The sequence below is a fragment of the Chelonia mydas genome, chromosome 1 (assembly GCF_015237465.2).
Source record: "Chelonia mydas isolate rCheMyd1 chromosome 1, rCheMyd1.pri.v2, whole genome shotgun sequence".
NCBI lineage: Eukaryota > Metazoa > Chordata > Testudines > Cheloniidae > Chelonia > Chelonia mydas.
In genome coordinates, this window is record NC_057849.1 from 304,776,149 (window position 1) to 304,794,967 (window position 18,819).

General features: G+C 44.7%; 1 protein-coding gene across 4 annotated transcripts in view; it reads right to left on the minus strand.

The window, feature by feature from the left end:
• The window catches only part of FAM3C (FAM3 metabolism regulating signaling molecule C), a 59,890-nt gene extending 41,440 nt beyond the window's left edge, over positions 1-18,450 (minus strand). The window contains exons 1-4 of one of the 4 annotated variants that reach the window (XM_037888948.2): positions 18,082-18,176; positions 7,572-7,642; positions 5,273-5,334; positions 46-150 (exon numbers count right to left, since the gene is read on the minus strand). In XM_037888948.2, the coding sequence (XP_037744876.1) occupies positions 46-150; positions 5,273-5,285 (118 nt within the window). In that variant the 5' untranslated portion in view covers positions 5,286-5,334; positions 7,572-7,642; positions 18,082-18,176. Of the gene's footprint in view, positions 1-45; positions 151-5,272; positions 5,335-7,571; positions 7,643-8,725; positions 9,003-18,081 lie in introns of those variants that run through there. The other 3 variants (XM_043550160.1, XM_037888947.2, XM_043550157.1) reach the window with 3 other exon arrangements.
• Between the last annotated feature and the right edge of the window lie 369 nt (positions 18,451-18,819).

Here is an 18,819-nt window from a genome sequence, read left to right on the forward strand (position 1 = left end):
CCAATTAGATTTGTGCGGGGAAAACAGTTAGAAGTGATCACTTACCAAACAGGTTTCCTAAGTTTGTATCCATTTTTATCTCAAATACTTGAGATATGACATAAAATGTCAGTAGAAATATTGAGACAGCTACCACCAACTTTACAGCACCTGTTCAGAACCACAGAAAATAAAATTTTTGGCATCTATTTATATTTTACAATTTATACATATCAGTTTTAAACACAAAAAATAAACTGCATGAGAAATCCACAGTGAATTGTGTTAAAAAAAGCTATTACAATGCTGCCAGAAATATGTTACAAACTGTGAAATGAAGTAAACAAAAAGTATGTACATGAAAAATAAATCAAAAGTGAAGCTTCGTACTGTCAAGGTGTGAACTTAAACCACTGCTATGGATAACGATACTGTGAGGCTCAGCTGTACCTCTGACTGCTATGTTCCACCCTAGGATGGGGCATCAATTCACATCTCACAGTTTATCAATAGAATGTTGGAATCATAGAATCATAGAAGATTAGGGTTGGAAGAGACCTCAGGAGGTCATCCAGCCCAATCCCTGCTCAAAGCAGGACCAACACCAACTAAATCATCCCAGCCAAGGCTTTGTCAATCACATTGGCATTTACAGAACAATATATATGCTAGACTGGGATAGTCAATAGGTGAACGCTGGCCAAATCTGGACTGCCAGACACTTCTGAGTGGACTGCAAAGGCCAAACGGGCTGAAGCCAAGCCGGGGCTGGAGCCGTACCTGCTCTGCAGCACAGGGCCCTACTAGCAGGGGGTGGGTGGCTGGGCTGGGCTGAAGTGCACAGTGTGTCCCCGAGTGGTGCAAGCGCACCCTTACTCCCGCCAGCTCTGTCCTCTGCCAGCTGGCAGCAACACAGAGGCCATGTGAGCGAATGAGCAAGTGCTGGCATCCGGGCTCAGTGAGTGAGGCAGCAGGAGCCTCTCCAGGAGGGGTGGGTAGGGAGGTGGCAGGCGATACCAGTGGAGGGGAGCCCGAGCTGGGTTGCTGGCCACCAGGAAAGCAGAGCTGTGAAGCACCTCTTGCTGGGCCACCTGCCCTGCCATGGGGCCTCAGAGCCCAGCCAGGAGGGGTGACAGAGCCAGGCCCTGGCTCCCAGCCCTGGGAAGGGGGAGAGGCCCATGATGGGCTGGCGTGGTGCTGACTGATGGGCTGGCGCTGCATCCTGGCCATGTGCCAGCTGCTCTGCCAATGACAGGAAGCAACACTGCCCCCCACTTCGAGAGTGAGGCTGCAGGTACCCCTAACAGTACCCCCCAAAATCCCTGCCAGCACCCCCCAAATACCCCTCCCAGTACTCACAAACCCCTCCAGCACCTCTCCAAATACCCCTGGCAGTGTCCTCTATCTAGGAACTTGAAAGATGGTAACCCTAAGCTGGGTTGGAAGCAATCAAGAGTTTGGGGAGGGGAGCTAGGTGGGGGCAATTGGGGGGGACTATATACCTACAATAAATTTATTTGACAAAACTATAGTTAAGGCCACGTTTTACTCATAGGTATTTTTAGCAAAAGTCATAGACAGGTCACTAGCACTAAACAAAAATTCACAGCCCATGATCTCTCCATGGCTTGTACTATATACCCCTGACTAAATCTTGTGTGCTCTGGAGGGGGGGACCCCGGGGTGCCACAGGTGCTCTGGAAGGGGGCCCAGGACCGCTGCTGGTGTAGAGTTGCCAACCCTCCAGGATTGTCCGGGAGTCTCCAGGAATTAAAGATTATGTCATGTGATTAAATCTCCAGGAACACATCCAACCAAAATTGGCAACCCTAAATTGGTGCTCCAGGGCAGGGGGCGGCGGCCTGAGGACAACCACAGGTGTTGGGGGGGTGGCGGCCAAGACTGCCCCAGCAGCGGCTGCGCCGGGGCCACCCGAGCTGCTCGGACCAGAAAGTCACGAAATCCGTGACCTCTGTGATAGACTCGCAGCCTTAACTATAGTTAATACTCTTGGTAACTCAAAGTAAATTCAAAACTTAAAACAGTTTTCTGAAAGTATTTTAATGCTAATATTTGCATCTATTTGACATTTTATCTATATACTTTCTCAACGTCTCAGATGTAACTTATTACATCTTTCCTGGAGGTTATTTTTAGGTTATACAGTGGTTTGATTTTATTTTTCAAGGTCACATCTACCAAAAAAAGTAGATTTTGGAACAGGATATATAGTAAATTAGACAGATGGTGCATGTTTTGTTGATCTAGAATAGGCAAGAAAATGTGGGCAGACAGTACCAGCACCAAAGAAACACCACAGAATTCTAAGCCCTCCCGTGGAATTGTATGGCTCTCTCTATAAAAGAGAAAACACATTTCTAAGAGAGCACTTCCTTTAATCTTTGAACTAAAAGCACTCCACTAAAGTACTTGCTTACTATAGCTAAGAAACGTCAACAGAAGAAGAGAATGTGTTACAGGGTTTAGCAACAAGATTACAGACAAAAATTTTACCAGGTTCTGCCCTAATTGTGAGCTCTTGGCAGGGCTGACAGCAGGAAATAAAATGGGGAAGATTATTGTAGTAGACAACCACCACTGGTGACCTAATTCACCTTCCAGAAAACAGAGCATTTCCCAGTCTTACCAAAATCTGCCCGCTTCTGCTGCAGCATAAAATGGACTTTCACCAGATCCCCAACAGGGAGTCTGTTTGAACTAAGCTCAGATGTAAGCATACCTAATACAATTAATAAAAATTTATGTTCCATGCACTATTCCTTTATCACAGCCTGAATAATGTTAACTTCAATGTTGAGAAAGCATGCTTTCTTCCTGGATTACTTTGAAGCAACTGTTACTAAGTTAACGTATGAATCGAACTGCTGAAAAGTAACAGTTTGTCAGACTATTAACGAGAGCACACACACATTTCTCCTGCAACACAACAGTACAAATGTACATAGCAAAAGAATGCCTTAAAATTCTTTAGTTGTGATACAGATGTAATACATTATTGAATTTTCTTTGAAGTTTCCTGCTTCCTTTCTCATAGGTAAATAGGCTTCTCAGAGACCTCTATTACTGCTCTCCAAATGCTAGGTTTATTCAGCTTTCACTCCCTCAGTTTCTTTCTGAACTCTATCCAGTCGGTCTTTGATATGCTGTTACTCCTGAGGGAATTCTGCACCAAAAAATTAAAAATAGCGCACACAATATTTTAAAATTCTGCACATTTTATTTGTCAATAAATAAATGTGGCTTCAGCATGGCAGTGGGGAAGCACAGGCCACTGGCTACACTGAGGTGGGAGATCACCCTGAAACCCCCACCTCCCCCAGTACAGGGACTCGGCAGTGAGGCTGCACCTGACCCTGACACAGTGCAAGGGCTGGACGTGCCCCAGAAACACTCTGGGGCCCTCTGTGCCAGGTGCCCCAGGTGTGGCTTGGCAGGCTCAGCCCAGCAGGATCCAAGTGTGGAGGGGCTTAGGGTGTACGGGATCCAGGTGCGGGGCAATCTGGGTGCGGGAAGCTCAGTGGGACATTTGGATGCACAGGGGCTTGTCGGGCGGTTCCGGGTGCAGGGGCAATGGGACTCTGCAGACAATCCAAGTGAAGGTGATTGGGGCTCACTGGGGGGGGGGGGGGGGGCCTTGATGGAGTGGGGGTCCAGGTACAGCTGCTTTGGAATCAGTGAGGTAGGGATCTGGGTGTAGGGGGCTGGTCGGAGGAGTCCATGGGTAGAGGAGTAGTGCTTGTCAGGGTGAGGTTTCGATGGTCATGCTTAACAGGGGAGCCCCAGCTGCTGCCAAGGGATGCCGCATGCTGGGCTCCCTCTTCCCCCCCATGATTCCCCTATCCCCTTTTCTTCTCCATCTCCCTCCCCTCACTCCCCCATCCCCCTGCCCTATTCCACCCCCACTTCCTTCCCCACTGCCTCTTCCCCTCCACCGGCACTCACTGTTGCACAGAAAAGAGGAAGGCTCCCAGCACACAGAAGGGGAGCTCAACTGGCACTAGGACCCAGGAGGTGGCGTTCAGCTGCAGAGTCAGCTGAACCAACATGCAGCCTCCTTCAGCTGGGCAGCTCTGCGCTTGCAGAAATGGGGGTGGGGGGCCCAGTGGCACATAACCCTGTGCGGTCCCCACGCCTCACTTCCGTTTGGAGGGGGGCAATCCCCTGCCCAAAACTGCACCCATGGTTGTCTCCCCTGCCCTCCCCAGTGCAGCTTCCCTTTGCTTCCCTGCAGTTTTCTGCAGGCAAGCACAGGAATTCTGCGTGTGTGTGTGGTTGGGGGGGGGGGGCAATTCTGCGTGCGCGCAATCACACAGAACCCCCCCAGAAGTAATGCTGTATTCCTAGGACACTTCTAGTTATGTCTTCTCTCTGTTTTGGAACAGTTACCCATTTCTAATTCCTTCATCTTAGTGACCTTTGCCTTATAAATACCAAGAACACTCGTAACATTTACATCAAAAACATATCTTGAAGTCCTGAAAAATTTCGAATTCCATTTCTTCCTATTGTACTAAACTTCACTGTATACATTTGTTAGGTTTCCTGAATTTCTAATGTGTATATCACTTCTTTGGGATTATTTACTAAAATGACTGATGTTTCTTTGCACTACGATTAGAACAACTGATATTTGTTTAAAAGATTTAAAGATATATAAAAAGATTCATCAGACATCTGATGCGAAAGGTGCTAAATACACTTTTTAAATTTAGCGATGTATAGAGTATTTTTTGCATTCCTTTGAGATGTCTCTCATATCAAGGATACTAATAAACGAAGACTGGACTGCAGGAGGAGTTATTTTGGCTGAAAGTGGCAGATAAATATTTAGCCATTTCATTAGACATAATGTTTTCTTCCAATAAACTTGAACCTCTCCCCTGCAAAAAGTCCCGTTTAGTAACTGAAATGCATATACAATAATTCAGTGAACCACATATAGAAAGCTGGAAGCCAGGGTTACACTGAGAAACTCAGAGGAAGACCAAATTCACATTTGCTTCTTCTTTCTGACCTTCAGGGAAGCTGGATGGTACTGGTATGGAGAAAATAAACATACACGATTTTTTTCCGCCATTCATGATTGCTTAATGCCATACTTCACAGACAGCTAAAAATAGCAAAGCAATACTGTTTCCATTAAATTAAAGCTGTGGTGCTTCTTTCAGAAGTTAGATATAACAAACATCAGGATTACCCTTTACTCATTAATGCAGTATATGGCTTATTTTAAAAGTCACATAAATCTGATCCCAGTGACTGTTTTTCTTACCTGCTACCCTCATGTTTAGTCTTGTCAGTCAGTCAGTAGCACAATTGCACTAATCAAACCACCTAAAAGGAGAAGATAGAAGGCACAAAAATTAGAACTCAAGGCAAATAAGAAATTTTACTACTGTTTTGTTTGTTAATTCGATCACAGAATTAGTTTCCAAGCTAATGCAAGTTAGCAAGTGCTAATGACGATTTTGCTGATCACTTAATAGTTAGCCCGCTATTAAGCCTTGATTTCTTAGTGCGTATGGTGAAAGAGTATATTGGATTGATTTCTGATGCACTGCTCTCATTTGTCACTCAAGTATAAAACATTCAGGTAGCTTGCTTTGTTATTCTAATCATTCATATCTGAATTTAACTAAATCCTTCATAAACCAACCTTATTTTCAGCCTGTTTTGATATGACACATTATACTCTCAATCAATTACCAAGGAAATTGGGTGATGTCCCTGGTTTTCTTGAAGGTGTTCAATTTGTATTGTACAAATGCAAACATACAACATGGAGGGTGCACACACAAAAAAACCTATCTGCACTCTTTCAAATTTCTAGTGACCTTTTGTACCAAGATTATGTTTTATTGAAGAGTGGCATGTCAAACTTGAGGATTTTCTCTCTAGATTATAGTTAAAAAATAGTTAATGACCACATTGCAAAGTCTGTGCACAAAAAAACTCCACTTTTCTTCAGCAAAGTAATGTCTGAAATGCAAGAAGAAAAGATATGTACCTTGATAAATCTATTCACCTATATGCATTTTATTAGTTACATTTACAGATGGCAACTGTAGAAAGTTGGTGCTTAAAAGGGCACTCCAAGAACAGTGCTCAGAAGAAGATGGAGCTAAGATAACCAAAATACGCCCGCCCCCCCCACCCCCAAGCAGTAAGCACACTTACCTGAGGACTACATATGATATGTAAGTTTGAATTTTTAAAATTCAGTCTTCTGAGTTAGTTATCAAAATATTGAAAGTGAAAAGGTATACATTTTGATATGCTCAAACAACTAAGAGAACTTTACTAAATTAACATGCACGCACGCACACACACAAGAGCTCACAAGAATGAGAAATTTAAATTCCAGAGATAACTTTCCAGAAAAGTTACAAGTATCTGAAAATAGGGGATTAGACTGATAGTACTGCCTCAGCCAGAACTTCAGCATCTCTACAGTGACAAGCTAATTCTAATCTAAAAAGGTATTTTAGAAAACATCTGCAACATTTATAAAACTTTCACATAAAATGGAGTGTTTGTAAATAAATTGTTATTGCACAGATTATCTTTCAGTTACTGGAAAAATCAAATGCACTTCCATAGCACCTTCCAACTGAAGATCTCCAAGCACTTTACAAACACTACTTGCACTAAGCCTCAAACAATCCTGTGAGGATGGTTAAGTATTATCCCCAATTTTTAAATGGCAAAACTCCCACAGAAACTTCCAAAATTTTCAAACTAAGATGCCAAGAGATTCTGAGCCCTGCTGAGAACCCAATGAAAGGTTCAGGACTCTGATCCACTGAAAAAAATCAGGCCAGAGGTGTCTAGGTTTAGTCAAAGTGTTAAAGTTTTGGCTATTCTGACACTGGATAAGTAATTTAGGAAGCATTTGGCTGAACACTGGAACAAAGGAGGCAGCGTTCTCTAATATTTATTGATAAGGCCTCAGAGGCTCTTAAGAACCACTGTAATATGTACTTCCGTACCTGTGGCGTGAAAGGGTTTTCACATTTTTCACTGAGCTGAAATTAGATTCTGCCTGGAAGCTTAGCAGGAAAAGATTAGGCTACTAAGCTATTTACTATTTAACTCGCTCATTTCTTAACATTTAATAATGCATAAGAAACTCAGATTCAAGTTACTAGAGCCTGCAACCTGACTCAAACCTAACAGGACCCAACTTCAAGTGTCAAGTTCGCATTGGTTTGGAAAACAATAGACTCCTGAAGGCCCAGGTCGGCTCTCCTCCCCAGGCCTATGGTGATGGTGCTGCTTGACCTGCTCCTGCCGGACACTGTCACCACACTGTGCTGTGTTTGCGGGGGCGCGCATGTGCCAAGGAATCACAGAGCCTCATCCCGCAGTGCACACACCCACCACAGCAGGAGCAGTGCACGCAACTACTGCCGTGCCAACCTCACAGGAAGGAGAAGAGCCAACCCGAGCCCAAGAGGATCAGTTGTTTTCCAACCTGACATCTGTAGTCAGAAAATGACTCGACCCTCTTAGGCCTGGGTCAATTTGGGTCTGGGTTAAAAATCAGGCCCGAGAAGACCTCTACAAGTTACCTTAAAATGCACACGATATTCAGACCAATAATGTAGCCTGTAACCAATATCTCCTTTGGATAAAAGGAAATCTGCGTGAAATGGAAAAGAATGTGTAAATGAATGGTTGATGCCTAATATAAGGCTTTATGAAACAGCTGTATATGACAGTACCACAACATCCCTGAGACTCTGTGCTTTTGAATGCTACAGCAGTGAAAAAATCCTATTTGCTCTACATCGTTCAGAAAACTCTCTCAACCCTACATAAGCCCTGGGAGAGGGTGAACTTTCCACTATTCAAGCAACTTCTTTTGGCTTGTATTCAAAGTAGCACTATTGAGTTCAGAGATCCATGTTATAGGTAGGGTGACTATGATATACTGCTTAAAGTTTTATGGGAGTAAGGGTTAGTAGTGAGGAAGATAGTAAATGAAAGGAAAAAATGGAAAGACCTGAGAAACCCTCCTTCTCTCCACACAAAGAAAGAGACCAAGACCTTAAAATATCAACAGGCACTTTCAAGAGTAGAGAGGAATTTGGTGCTAAGTGTTCACTGCTTACACTAAGAGTGAAACTTTCCTAGCATATCCATCACCAGCTATACAAAATGTCCAGATGATAAGTAATTGGCCATGAGCAAGCACACTGACACTGTAGGAGATCACTATCGGTGTAGGCAACTGAGAAACCTCCTGAGAATCCCCCACCACCACACTCACTATTTATTTCAGTATGCAGCTAAATGCAGAATCCCTCACCCTCAATACAGTAAAAAGAACAGGAGTACTTGTGGCATCTTAGAGACTAACAAATTTATTAGAGCATAAGCTTTCATGGGCTACAGCCCACTTCATCAGATGCATAGAATGGAACATATAGTAAGAAGATATATATATACACACACACACACAGAGAAGGTAGAAGTTGCCATACAAACTGTAAGAGGCTAATTAATTAAGATGAGCTATCAGCAGGAGAAAAAAACTTTTGTAGTGATAATCAAGATGGCCCATTCAGACAGTTGACAAGAAGGTGGGAGGATACTTAACATAGGGAAATAGATTAAATATGTTTTTTCTCCTGCTGATAATAGCTCATCTTAATTAATTAGCCTCTTACAGTTTGTATGGCAACTTCCACCTCCTAAGGCATCCCTTGTTTCCCTTACTCACCAGGACCTAGTTCCAGTGATGACAGGGGCTTTTTGTCTGTACCAGGCCTGCAAACCAGTACTGTCTTGAGACTGGTGAAAGCTCTTGCCCTTTTCCTTCCAGATATTGCATAGGGCAATACAAGTGGCATTAGGAATACTGGCATTCAAATGGGTATGCAGGTGAGTGCCATCCTGCCTTCAGTTGGCCAAGTGCACATTCTGTCACCATCCTGCAACTGCTCTGTGTGCAATTAAACCTCTCTCTTCCAGGTACTCTTGTATCATGGTACAGCGTCATGAGCTGTGGCAGCAGAGAGGAAAAACAACAGTGGGCACAGACACCCCATTCATAACCATGCTATTTGAACGCAAAAGGACTTCATTCCCACCTAACAAGTAAATGCCAAATCACCTCGGCATCCTTGCCAGTACATCCCACACTGGTGTTAATAAACTTGCCTTTATGGTTGGTCATGTCATAAATATAAAGGGAAGGGTAACAACCTTTATGTATGCAGTAAAATAAAATCCCTCTTGGCCAGAGGTACAGATTAACCCCTTACCCGTAAGGGGTTAATCAGTTCAATTAACCTGGTTGGCACCTGACCAGAAGGACCAATGGGGAAAGAAGATACTTTCAAATCTGGGGCGGGGGGAAAGGCTTTGTTTTTGTGCTCTGTATGTGTTCTCTAGGGAGACAAAGAGAGAGACCAAGCAAGTAATCCATCTCCTACTGAATGATACATCTAAATTACAGAAATAGTAAGTAATAGCAAGGAAATGCGTTAGTATATCTTTTGTTATAGCTTGTGAATTTTCCCTATGCTTAGAGGGAGGTTTATCCCTGTTTTTTGTAACTTTAAAGTTTTGCCTAGAGGGGAATCCTCTGTGTTTTGAATCTGATTATCCTGTAAAATTACCTTCCATCCTGATTTTACAGAAGTGCTTCTTTTACTTTTTTTTCTTTATAATAAAGTTCTGGTTTTTTTTAAAGAATCTGATTGGTTTTTAGTGTCCTAAAAACACAGGGATTTGGTCTGTTCTCACCTGTACCAATTGGTGAGGATATTATTCTCAAGCCTCTCCAGGGAAGGGGGATGAAGGGGCTTGGGGGGAATATTTTGGGGAACAGGAACTCCAAGTGGTTCTTTTCCTTGAATATTTGTCTAGCTCACTTGGTGGTGGCAGCGAATACCGTCCAAGGACAAGAAGGGATTTGTGCCTTAGGGAAGTTTTAACCTAAGCTGGTAGAAATAATCTTAGGGGGGTCTTTCATGCGGGTCCCCTCATCTGTACCCCAGAGTTCAGAGTGGGGAGGGAACCCTGACAGGTCAATACCTGAATAACAATAAAGTAATATCCTTTACGGTTAACATATTTATGTGTTCCTTGTGGTGAGCAAACCATGGGCACACATGCACCATCAATGATCCCAGCACCGATCAGGAACCCCATTCTCTCAAAGCCAGCTATTACTTCAGGCACAATAGCTATGTCCATCACCCATAGGTAATCAACACCAATAACTGCCTCACAAATCACCACTACCACACCACTAACTGTCAACCTGCCAACATCAAACTGGGTAGCTATAGATCTATAGCAGCTAGGGGTAGCCAACTTCCAGATGGTACTAACACGCTACTTCTGGACTGGTACCAGCCACCCTTATTTTGGATACTCTGGTGCTGGAAGATTGGGCCAACCTCCTACCAGATCTCCATGAAAGTGGCCGTCCTCACACAGAACTTCTGGAGCCACTGGTGGTCATCCCAGGTCTGCATGACAATGTAGTCCCGCTCTGCGTTTGTGGTCCTGCACCAGATGTACTGGTCTTCACAGGGGGAATCTACAGCAATTACAGCATGCATCAGCTGTCTCCACTGTGCCATAACAGCATCCAGCCAGCATGATTATCTAAAGACCTGCTGATGCCTCCTGAGGGTCACCAACCTCTGCTGAAATGACGTCAACCATGCCCCATACCTTCAATCCGCATCCTGTTCCAACAACAGCACAGCCAAAAGCAGGAACAGTTCATCCACTGGTGCTGGATCCATGACTTAGCACCAGCGGGAATGGACAGAAGTGAGAAGTATGCAGAGCTGGAAGTCCCTCAGTTTAAAGTGCTGGAGAATGAAGAAAATTTCTGCACAGATGCTCAGGAAGGACAGACAATTTCTTCCACACCGCACATAAAATAATTCCTAGAGGGACTCGAGTTAGTCAGGTGCTAAAAACTGTGGAATTCACCCCAGAAATATTAGCTGTGAACCCGAGTTACCTGCAGTGCCAGTGTGGATGTGACTACAAGGGTATGAGTCAAGTGCAGCTCTGCAGAGTGGGTGACTTGGCTAATCCGGGTACCAGGAAGCTTGAGACAGGGAGGATTTTATTTATTTTTAATACTATGAGAAATATATTTAGAAGTTGAAGTGTAGCTGCAATTACCACCTATTTGATAGCTCACAAAAAAAAACGCACACCACCACTTCATATATTCTGAAGTATACATAGCAAATTATAGCAATCATATGTTCAATCATTCCATAGTAGCTAAGAACAAAATAAATGCGTTAATTAAAATCAGAAAGCAGTTACTTGCCAACCCACTATTCCCACTGGTAAAAAGCGTGACTAGAACGTGCATACATTGTATTATAATCATATTATGTACGTATTTGTTTTTTGTATCGCTGAAAATATCTAGCTTTGTCATGATAAGCATCCCCATAAAGCACTGGGTCCTAGTAGCTAGCTTGATACTACAGCCCATTCTAAATGAATATACCATGAAAGAGAAACCTCAACAAAAATAAAAGAAGTCATTACAAATACTTCCTATTGAATCAAGCCCAAATTTACTGCAGAACAAGCAATTTATTCCCCCAAGCTGCTGAAGAATGGTCAAATCCCAGTGAATGGTATCAGGACAACATTGTAAGAATCAGATCCACACTTTTTAAGAATGAAATTCACATGTTGCATGGAGAGCTGATGCAAACACATGATCCACATAAATGCATGTGGAATACAAAGAGACTAGTCACACAGGGGAAATCTAGATCTCTTGCAAGGCTGAGGAACTCACAGGAGTATCCATGCAACCACTGAAGAGACCATTATTTGAGGGAAGGCGTGCTGCAGTCCCTGAAGCAGGGGGACAAAATCCTAAGCAGCTCCAGTGGCCCAAAACCCTCATATAAGAGGGTGCAGAGAGGCAGTAACCACTATTCTAGTCACTGGGTGGGAGTTGCAAGTTGAAAGGGGCTGCGCTGAGTTACGTTCTGCCTACAAACCGATGCTCAAATTTAATTACCCCCATACATAGATCATCATGCCAGGCCTAATCATATGAGCTGTGAGAAGAATTAATTTCACATCAAATACAGTTCCTATGCAGAACACACCTTACCTAATAAGCACATATGCTCTGACTTTCTTAATACTTAGCTTAATATGTGGTTCTTATATACAGTAGATCCTCAGAGTTAAAAAACACCTCTGGACTGGACGTTGTTCATAACTCTGAAGTGTTTGTAACTCTGAACAAAGTATTTTGGTTATTCTCTCAAAAGTTTACAACTGAACATTGACTTAATATAGCTTTGAAGCTTTACTATGCAGAACAAAAATGCTGCTTTTAACAATCTTAATTTAAATGAAACAAGCATAGAAACAGTTTCCTTACCTTGTCAAAAAAAATTTTAATTTCCATTATTAGTAGTTTATGTTTAACACAGTACTGTATCGTATTTTTTGTTTGGTTTTGGTCTCTGATGCTGCATGAGTGCGTACTTCTGGTTCCAAATGAGGCGTGTGGTTGACTGTTCAGTTCGTAACTCTGGGGTTTGTAACTGTAAGGTTCTACTGTAGCACTTTTCCTACACATATCTCAACGATCTTTACAATACTACACAATTATACTGACCCCTATTTTACTGATGGTGAAACTGAGGCACAGAGAGGTGAAGGGACTTTCACAAAATCATGCAGCAAAGTGAGCACACAAATGGGGGGGAAAATTACAGGATTGAGCCCTAAAATCTAACCCCTCCTACCCTATTTATAATGAAAAAATTAAATCCCAGTATGAACATGTAAATCTTGAAAATTAAATCTGACTGAAATTTTGACTCAGTCCAGCAGCCCTTATTCACATAAATCATCCCTTTGAGTTTAATGGGATTGTGTGTGTAAGGATTAAACAATCAGAATTTAAATTAACAAATTCTACTGAATTAAAATACAACATTCTAAATCATCATTTCCCTCCCACCCCTATCTGGCTCTGCCAGTGACTTGTGTCTTAACTGTGACTGATTTATATACTAAAATAATCTAGACAATGAACTGCATATTTTTGTGACTATACACTACCAAACCCATCATGAGCACTTAACAAGCAGTAAAATATCCTAAGTATTATGCCCTATTACCATATACAAAATGGAAAATAAGGATTTGGAACGATTGCTACACACAAATTTCAGAAAATATTTTACAAATATTTATCATTAAACTCCTAAATTCTTGCTGTAGTATCCTTCTCTTCTTAAAATATTGCCATTTATGCATCTAAATCAAGTTCTCTCCTATATGCCCTGTCCCACCTGTGCTGGATGTGGAGCTGCTCTATGAATACCATATAGTTACCTGCTTATTAGGGTCTTTACTGTATGGTTTCAGAGTAGCAGCCGTATTCGTCTGTATCCGCAAAAAGAAAAGGAGTACTTCTGACACCTTAGAGACTAACAAATATATTTGAGCATAAGGTTTCGTGTGCTACAGCTCACTTCATCGGATGCATGCAGTGGAAAATACAACAGGGAGATTTTATGTACACAGAGAACATTAAACAATGGGTGTTACCATACACACTGTACAAAGGTGAGCGATTACCAGCAGGGGGGGACAGAGGGGACGGACGGGGACACGACACTTTTGTAGTGATAATCAGTTTATCTTCAAGGCTCCTTACAAAACTTGTTTTGCCACATGGGCCCAATGTTGGTAGCCAGCAGATAAATTGCACTATCAACAGTTAAAATGACTCTTTGTCCAGAGGCCAGTCCTGTTGCTGCTGGGGAGCTGTTCAAGCTGACACCCAGGGTCTGCTGAGGTGTCTGAAGAAGCTAGGCCTATCTGGCCCACAATCACAGAATGCATAATGACAGGTTTCAGAGTAGCAGCCGTGTTAGTCTGTATTCGCAAAAAGAAAAGGAGTACTTGTGGCACCTTAGAGACTAACCAATTTATTTGAGCATAAGCTTTCGTGAGCTACAGCTCACTTCATCGGAATGCATCCGATGAAGTGAGCTGTAGCTCACGAAAGCTTATGCTCAAATAAATTGGTTAGTCTCTAAGGTGCCACAAGTACTCCTTTTCTAATCACAGAATGGTACGGTTTTAACTAAGAGGGACTGTTAAAAAAAATTTCTCAAAGTGCTTTATTCCTATTATTAAGATTAAACAATACTTTGGTTTAAGTCAGCTGTTTGGTGTCAGACTCCCAGAGAGAAGAACAGGTGCCGAATCCAGTCGGACTTGGCTGGGAAAACATGCCTGAAACATGGGGTAGTACCACACCTGGTCTAAATGTGGGAGAAATATGGAATTCTACCCCCGTGAGGTAAAGATACAAGGTCTAACACTTTAAGAGGTACACTCAAACAGAGGACAGAGATGCAGCTAGCCCTCCAAGTGTACCACCACTCATTTAGTTAAGCATGGAGACAAACTTGCCATGAAATTAACAGAAAATTATGTCACTGAAGCCTCCCCTCAAGCCTTTGACATTTAGCTATCACACACAGGTATACTCTTGACTAGTGAGAAATGCCAGCCCATCTGTCTTACTTAATTTCTGTGATATGTTAAAAGCAACTGGTATGAGTGTATTTATGGTATTTAGAATCTGAAAGGAAGAGGCTGGATGGAGACGATATAGTCTTTACTGCTTGACCTTGATCCAACTATTAGCTATTGATTGCGCTCTGATTCCAGCACATTAGGACTACCAGTACTGCTACAGCTACTAAGTACTATTAACATTCTGTTGTATGGGGATTAGGTTAAATGCTTTAGTGTTTAGTAGTAGAATGATTACAAAAATAAAAATAACTACAAACCTAAAAAAAAACCTTCCTCACAAATAGTAATCCTACTGATATCAAAAGGACCACTAGAGTGTGAGTAAGCATTTGCAGTATAGGTGCCTACTCCTTTAGACCTCAACCCTACAAATACTTATGCATATCCTTTATTTTACTCATGTGAGTAGTCCCATTAATTTCAATAAGAATACCCTGGTGAGTAAAATTAAGCATATGCACAAATGTTCACAAGATCAGGGCCTTAGTGAATTATTTCTATACCACAAATGCACAATTGAACTCTATAACTTAATATAAAATATTATCTGGTTATCCAGTGTTTTCAGTCCTTGACAAGCGAGTAATTTTAGTGTGAGCCATTTAGATGGGTTCATGTATTTTTATGTAATTATTATTAAATAACTGTTCACATTTATATAATGCTTTCCATCAGTTATCAAAGGCTTTTACAAAAGTAGGTAAGTATCATTATACCAATTTCACATGTGGGAAAACTGGAGTAAAGACCAAGGTCCCACAGATAGATAGTGGCTCAGGCAAAAATGGAATCCAGGGCAGAGAGGGCTTTACACTATCTAGTCGCATGTAGCTACTACAGTGACAGATGCTCAAAGATAGGTAAATATAGATAATAAATCTATAATAATAAATCTTTCTACTTCACAATCAAGAAGTAGAAAAACTGGAGATCAAAGTGATGTACTAGGTCATTTAGACCCAGATCCTCGAATAAGATCCATGAGGATGTACCCAACTGCAGAATTGGTTCCTTAGCTCATTACCCTGCCAATGCAGGACTGGTCCCTACAGCAATGTCTTTAGTGCAGGGGCGGGCAAACTTTTTGGCCGGAGGGCCACAACGGGTTTTGGAAATTGTATGGAGGGCCGGTTAGGGGAGGCTGTGCCTGTGTCCCTGCCCTCATCTGCCCCCCCTTGCTTCTCGCCCCCTGACAGCCCCATCCAACCCCCCCTGTTCCCTGATGGCCCCCCAGGACCCCTGCCCCATCCACACACACACACACACCCCGCTCCTGTCCCCTGACCGCTCCTGGAACCCCTGCCCCTGACTGCCCTCCACTGCCCCATCCAAGCCCCCTCCTTCCTGACTGCCCCCCTGGGATCCCTGCACCCATTCAACCCCCATCCCCTGTTCCCTGCCCTCTGACCGCCCCGACCCCATCCATACCCCCCGCCCACCACCTCAAACTCCCCTGCCCTCTATCAAACCGCCCTGTTCCCTGCCCCCTTACCGCGCAGCACAGAGCACTGTGCTGGTGTAGTGTAGTAAACTGATCTCCGTAACTGCTACCAGTAGCACATTCCTACGCAGAGCAGTTTAATACATTACACAGGCAGCATGGTGCACTGAGGCTGCGGGGGAGGAGGAACAGCAGGGGAGGGGCCGGGGGCTAGCCTCCAGGGCCAGGAGCTCAGGGGCCGGGCAGGAGGGTACCGTGGGCCGGATGTGGCCCAGGGGCCGGAGTTTTCCCACCTCTGCTTTAGTGTTTTTTGAACATCAGGTTATCCATAGACAACTTTTGTATTGATGATTTCTATGATCAGTTAAAGAACATTTAATAAAATGCTAGTTTAAAAATTACTTTTTCTTCTTTACAGCAGTATTTCTTCCTTCTCCCACAACATAAGGGGTTTGTCTATATTAGAAAACTGACAGAGTTAACATATCCCCTTAGTATGAACATAGTTCTATCAATATAATGGCACTTTACACTGGCTTTGCTATTCCCAGACAAAAAAAGGAATAACTATGCTAGTATGATACATTTGTATAACTGTCTCCACAGTAGGGCTTTTACCAGAGTAAAGTCACACTGGTTTAAATAAAAAAAAAAGTCAGCCCCTTAATTGACATAGTTATACTGGTTTCAGAGTAGCAGCCATGTTAGTCTGTATTTGCAAAAAGAAAAGGAGGACTTGTGGCACCTTAGAGACTAACCAATTTATTTGAGCATAAGCTTTCGTGAGCTACAGCTGATGCATCCAATGAAGTGAGCTGTAGCTCACGAAAGCTTATGCTCAAATAAATTGGTTAGTCTCTAAGGTGCCACAAGTCCTCCTTTTCTTTTTATAGTTATACTGATAAAACTAGGCTAGGTCTTTAGAGAAATTAAAGCTTTTCACTGTTGGATGATTGACGGCATCAGACTACAAAGTCACATAATAATAGGATAAAGATGTGAAGAGAGAAACAAAGGTACACAATTCAAAACTGAAATGGAAGGGCTAATTCTATTTTTTAAGTTGTTTTGTACCAATAGCAGCTGATTGCAAACAGTGAAAACCAGAAAAGCCCATTTCCGTTTACAGCTATTAATACTGAAGTCCTAAATCACTGTAAGCATACCCAGTCAAAAAGTATCAGACATCTGCACACTTTATCTCCTCTCTGTGAGGAATGCATCCATAGTACTAGTTTGGGAAGTGTCCAGCTCTCTCTCTACACCTGAAATACCTCTCTCCACACACTTCATCTCTGATTCAATGGCCTGGAGCCCGCACACAAACTCTCATTTCCACCCGACTCCGTCCTTTGGTCCTGTGCAAGCTTAAATTTACGGGTTTCAGAGTAGCAACCCTGTTAGTCTGTATTCACAAAGAGAAAAGGTGCCACAAGTACTCCTTTTTGCTTACATTTACAGTCATTTTTCCCTCCCCGCCCCCCACATTGGAGCAGGGGGAAATACAGAGGCTGGGTGCAGAACAGCCCAATTTCCCCCCTTTTAGGAGCGTGGATTGGTGGGGCAGCAGCCCAAGGAGGAAACTAGTCTGTGGAGCCAGGGAAGAAGAGCAAAGCTGCCAGGGACGTTGAGACCCCAGGAGAGGGTCACAATGGAAAGGGCTCAGGGCTGGAGGGTGGTTTATTCTGCTGGCAGAGGAGGCAGCCAAAGGGGAGGAACAAGGGGCGCAGGCCGGGGGTGAGGAAGGGGGAAGTGAGACTCTGCGGGTGAGGGAGGAGAGCGGTGCAGGGCACCTCCGAGCTCCGGCCGTTCCGAGCGAGGGAAGCCGAGCGGGAGGTGGGAACGTGGCAACGGGGCAGGCGAGGCTCGGCGCCGCTAGAGCGCAAAGGGCACACGCGGGGCGGAGCAGAGGGCACAGGCTGGCTGGGAGGAGGGCGGGCGCTCAGGGGGCGACCTGGCCGGGGACACGCCGGGCGAGGCGGGGGCGGGCTGCGCAGGGTCTCTGAGCCTGGTGGGCGCGGCGGGCGCGAGCCCAGGCCGGGACGCGGGGAGCCCCTTACCTGCGCTCCGGCCGGCCGCCCAGCCCCTCCTCACTCGGCGGCGGCTGCAGACTCGACCCGGCTCGGCAGCAGCCCAGAGGGCAGCGGAGGAGCAGGAAACCGAGCGGCCCCGCCGCGACAGACGCAGAGGCGGGGAGAGCTCGCCCGCCCCCTAGTGCTGGCGGACTCGGGCCAGAGTCTGCTCCGCGGCGCGCCCCCGCCCAGCGACAGCCCCTCCCCCACAAACCCGCCCTCCCTCCTCCCTTCGATCCCGGAGACCTCTCCGCCCCGCCGGCTGCTGGGCGCGCCCCAGCCGGGGGCTCCGAGCTGCTGGGCCGGGCTGGGGAGGGGGAGGAGTTGCCCTTGCCCTTGCCCTTGCCCTTGCCCTTGCCCTTCATGGCTGCTCTTGTTGGGGAGCTCAGCCCTCCCCTCCCCCCCTCCCGTTGGGCTCAGGGCTTCTGCCTCCCGTGGCTCCAGCTAGGGCTCGGAGTGCCTGGGCTTGGGGCTTCCCCACCCCCTCCTGCACCCCAGCCCCCTGCCCCAGACTCAGCCTGGAGCCCCCTCCCACACTCCGAACCCCTCGGTCCCACCCAGCCCAGAGCCCACACCCCAACCCCCTGCCCCAGCCAGGTGAACGTGTGTGTGTGGGGGGGGGGGAATGGAGTGAGTGGGGCAGGGCAAGGGTGTTTGGGTTTGTGTGATTAGACAGTTGGCAGCCCTACTTCCACCCCCAACGACTCCTGCCTCTGGGAGCTCCTG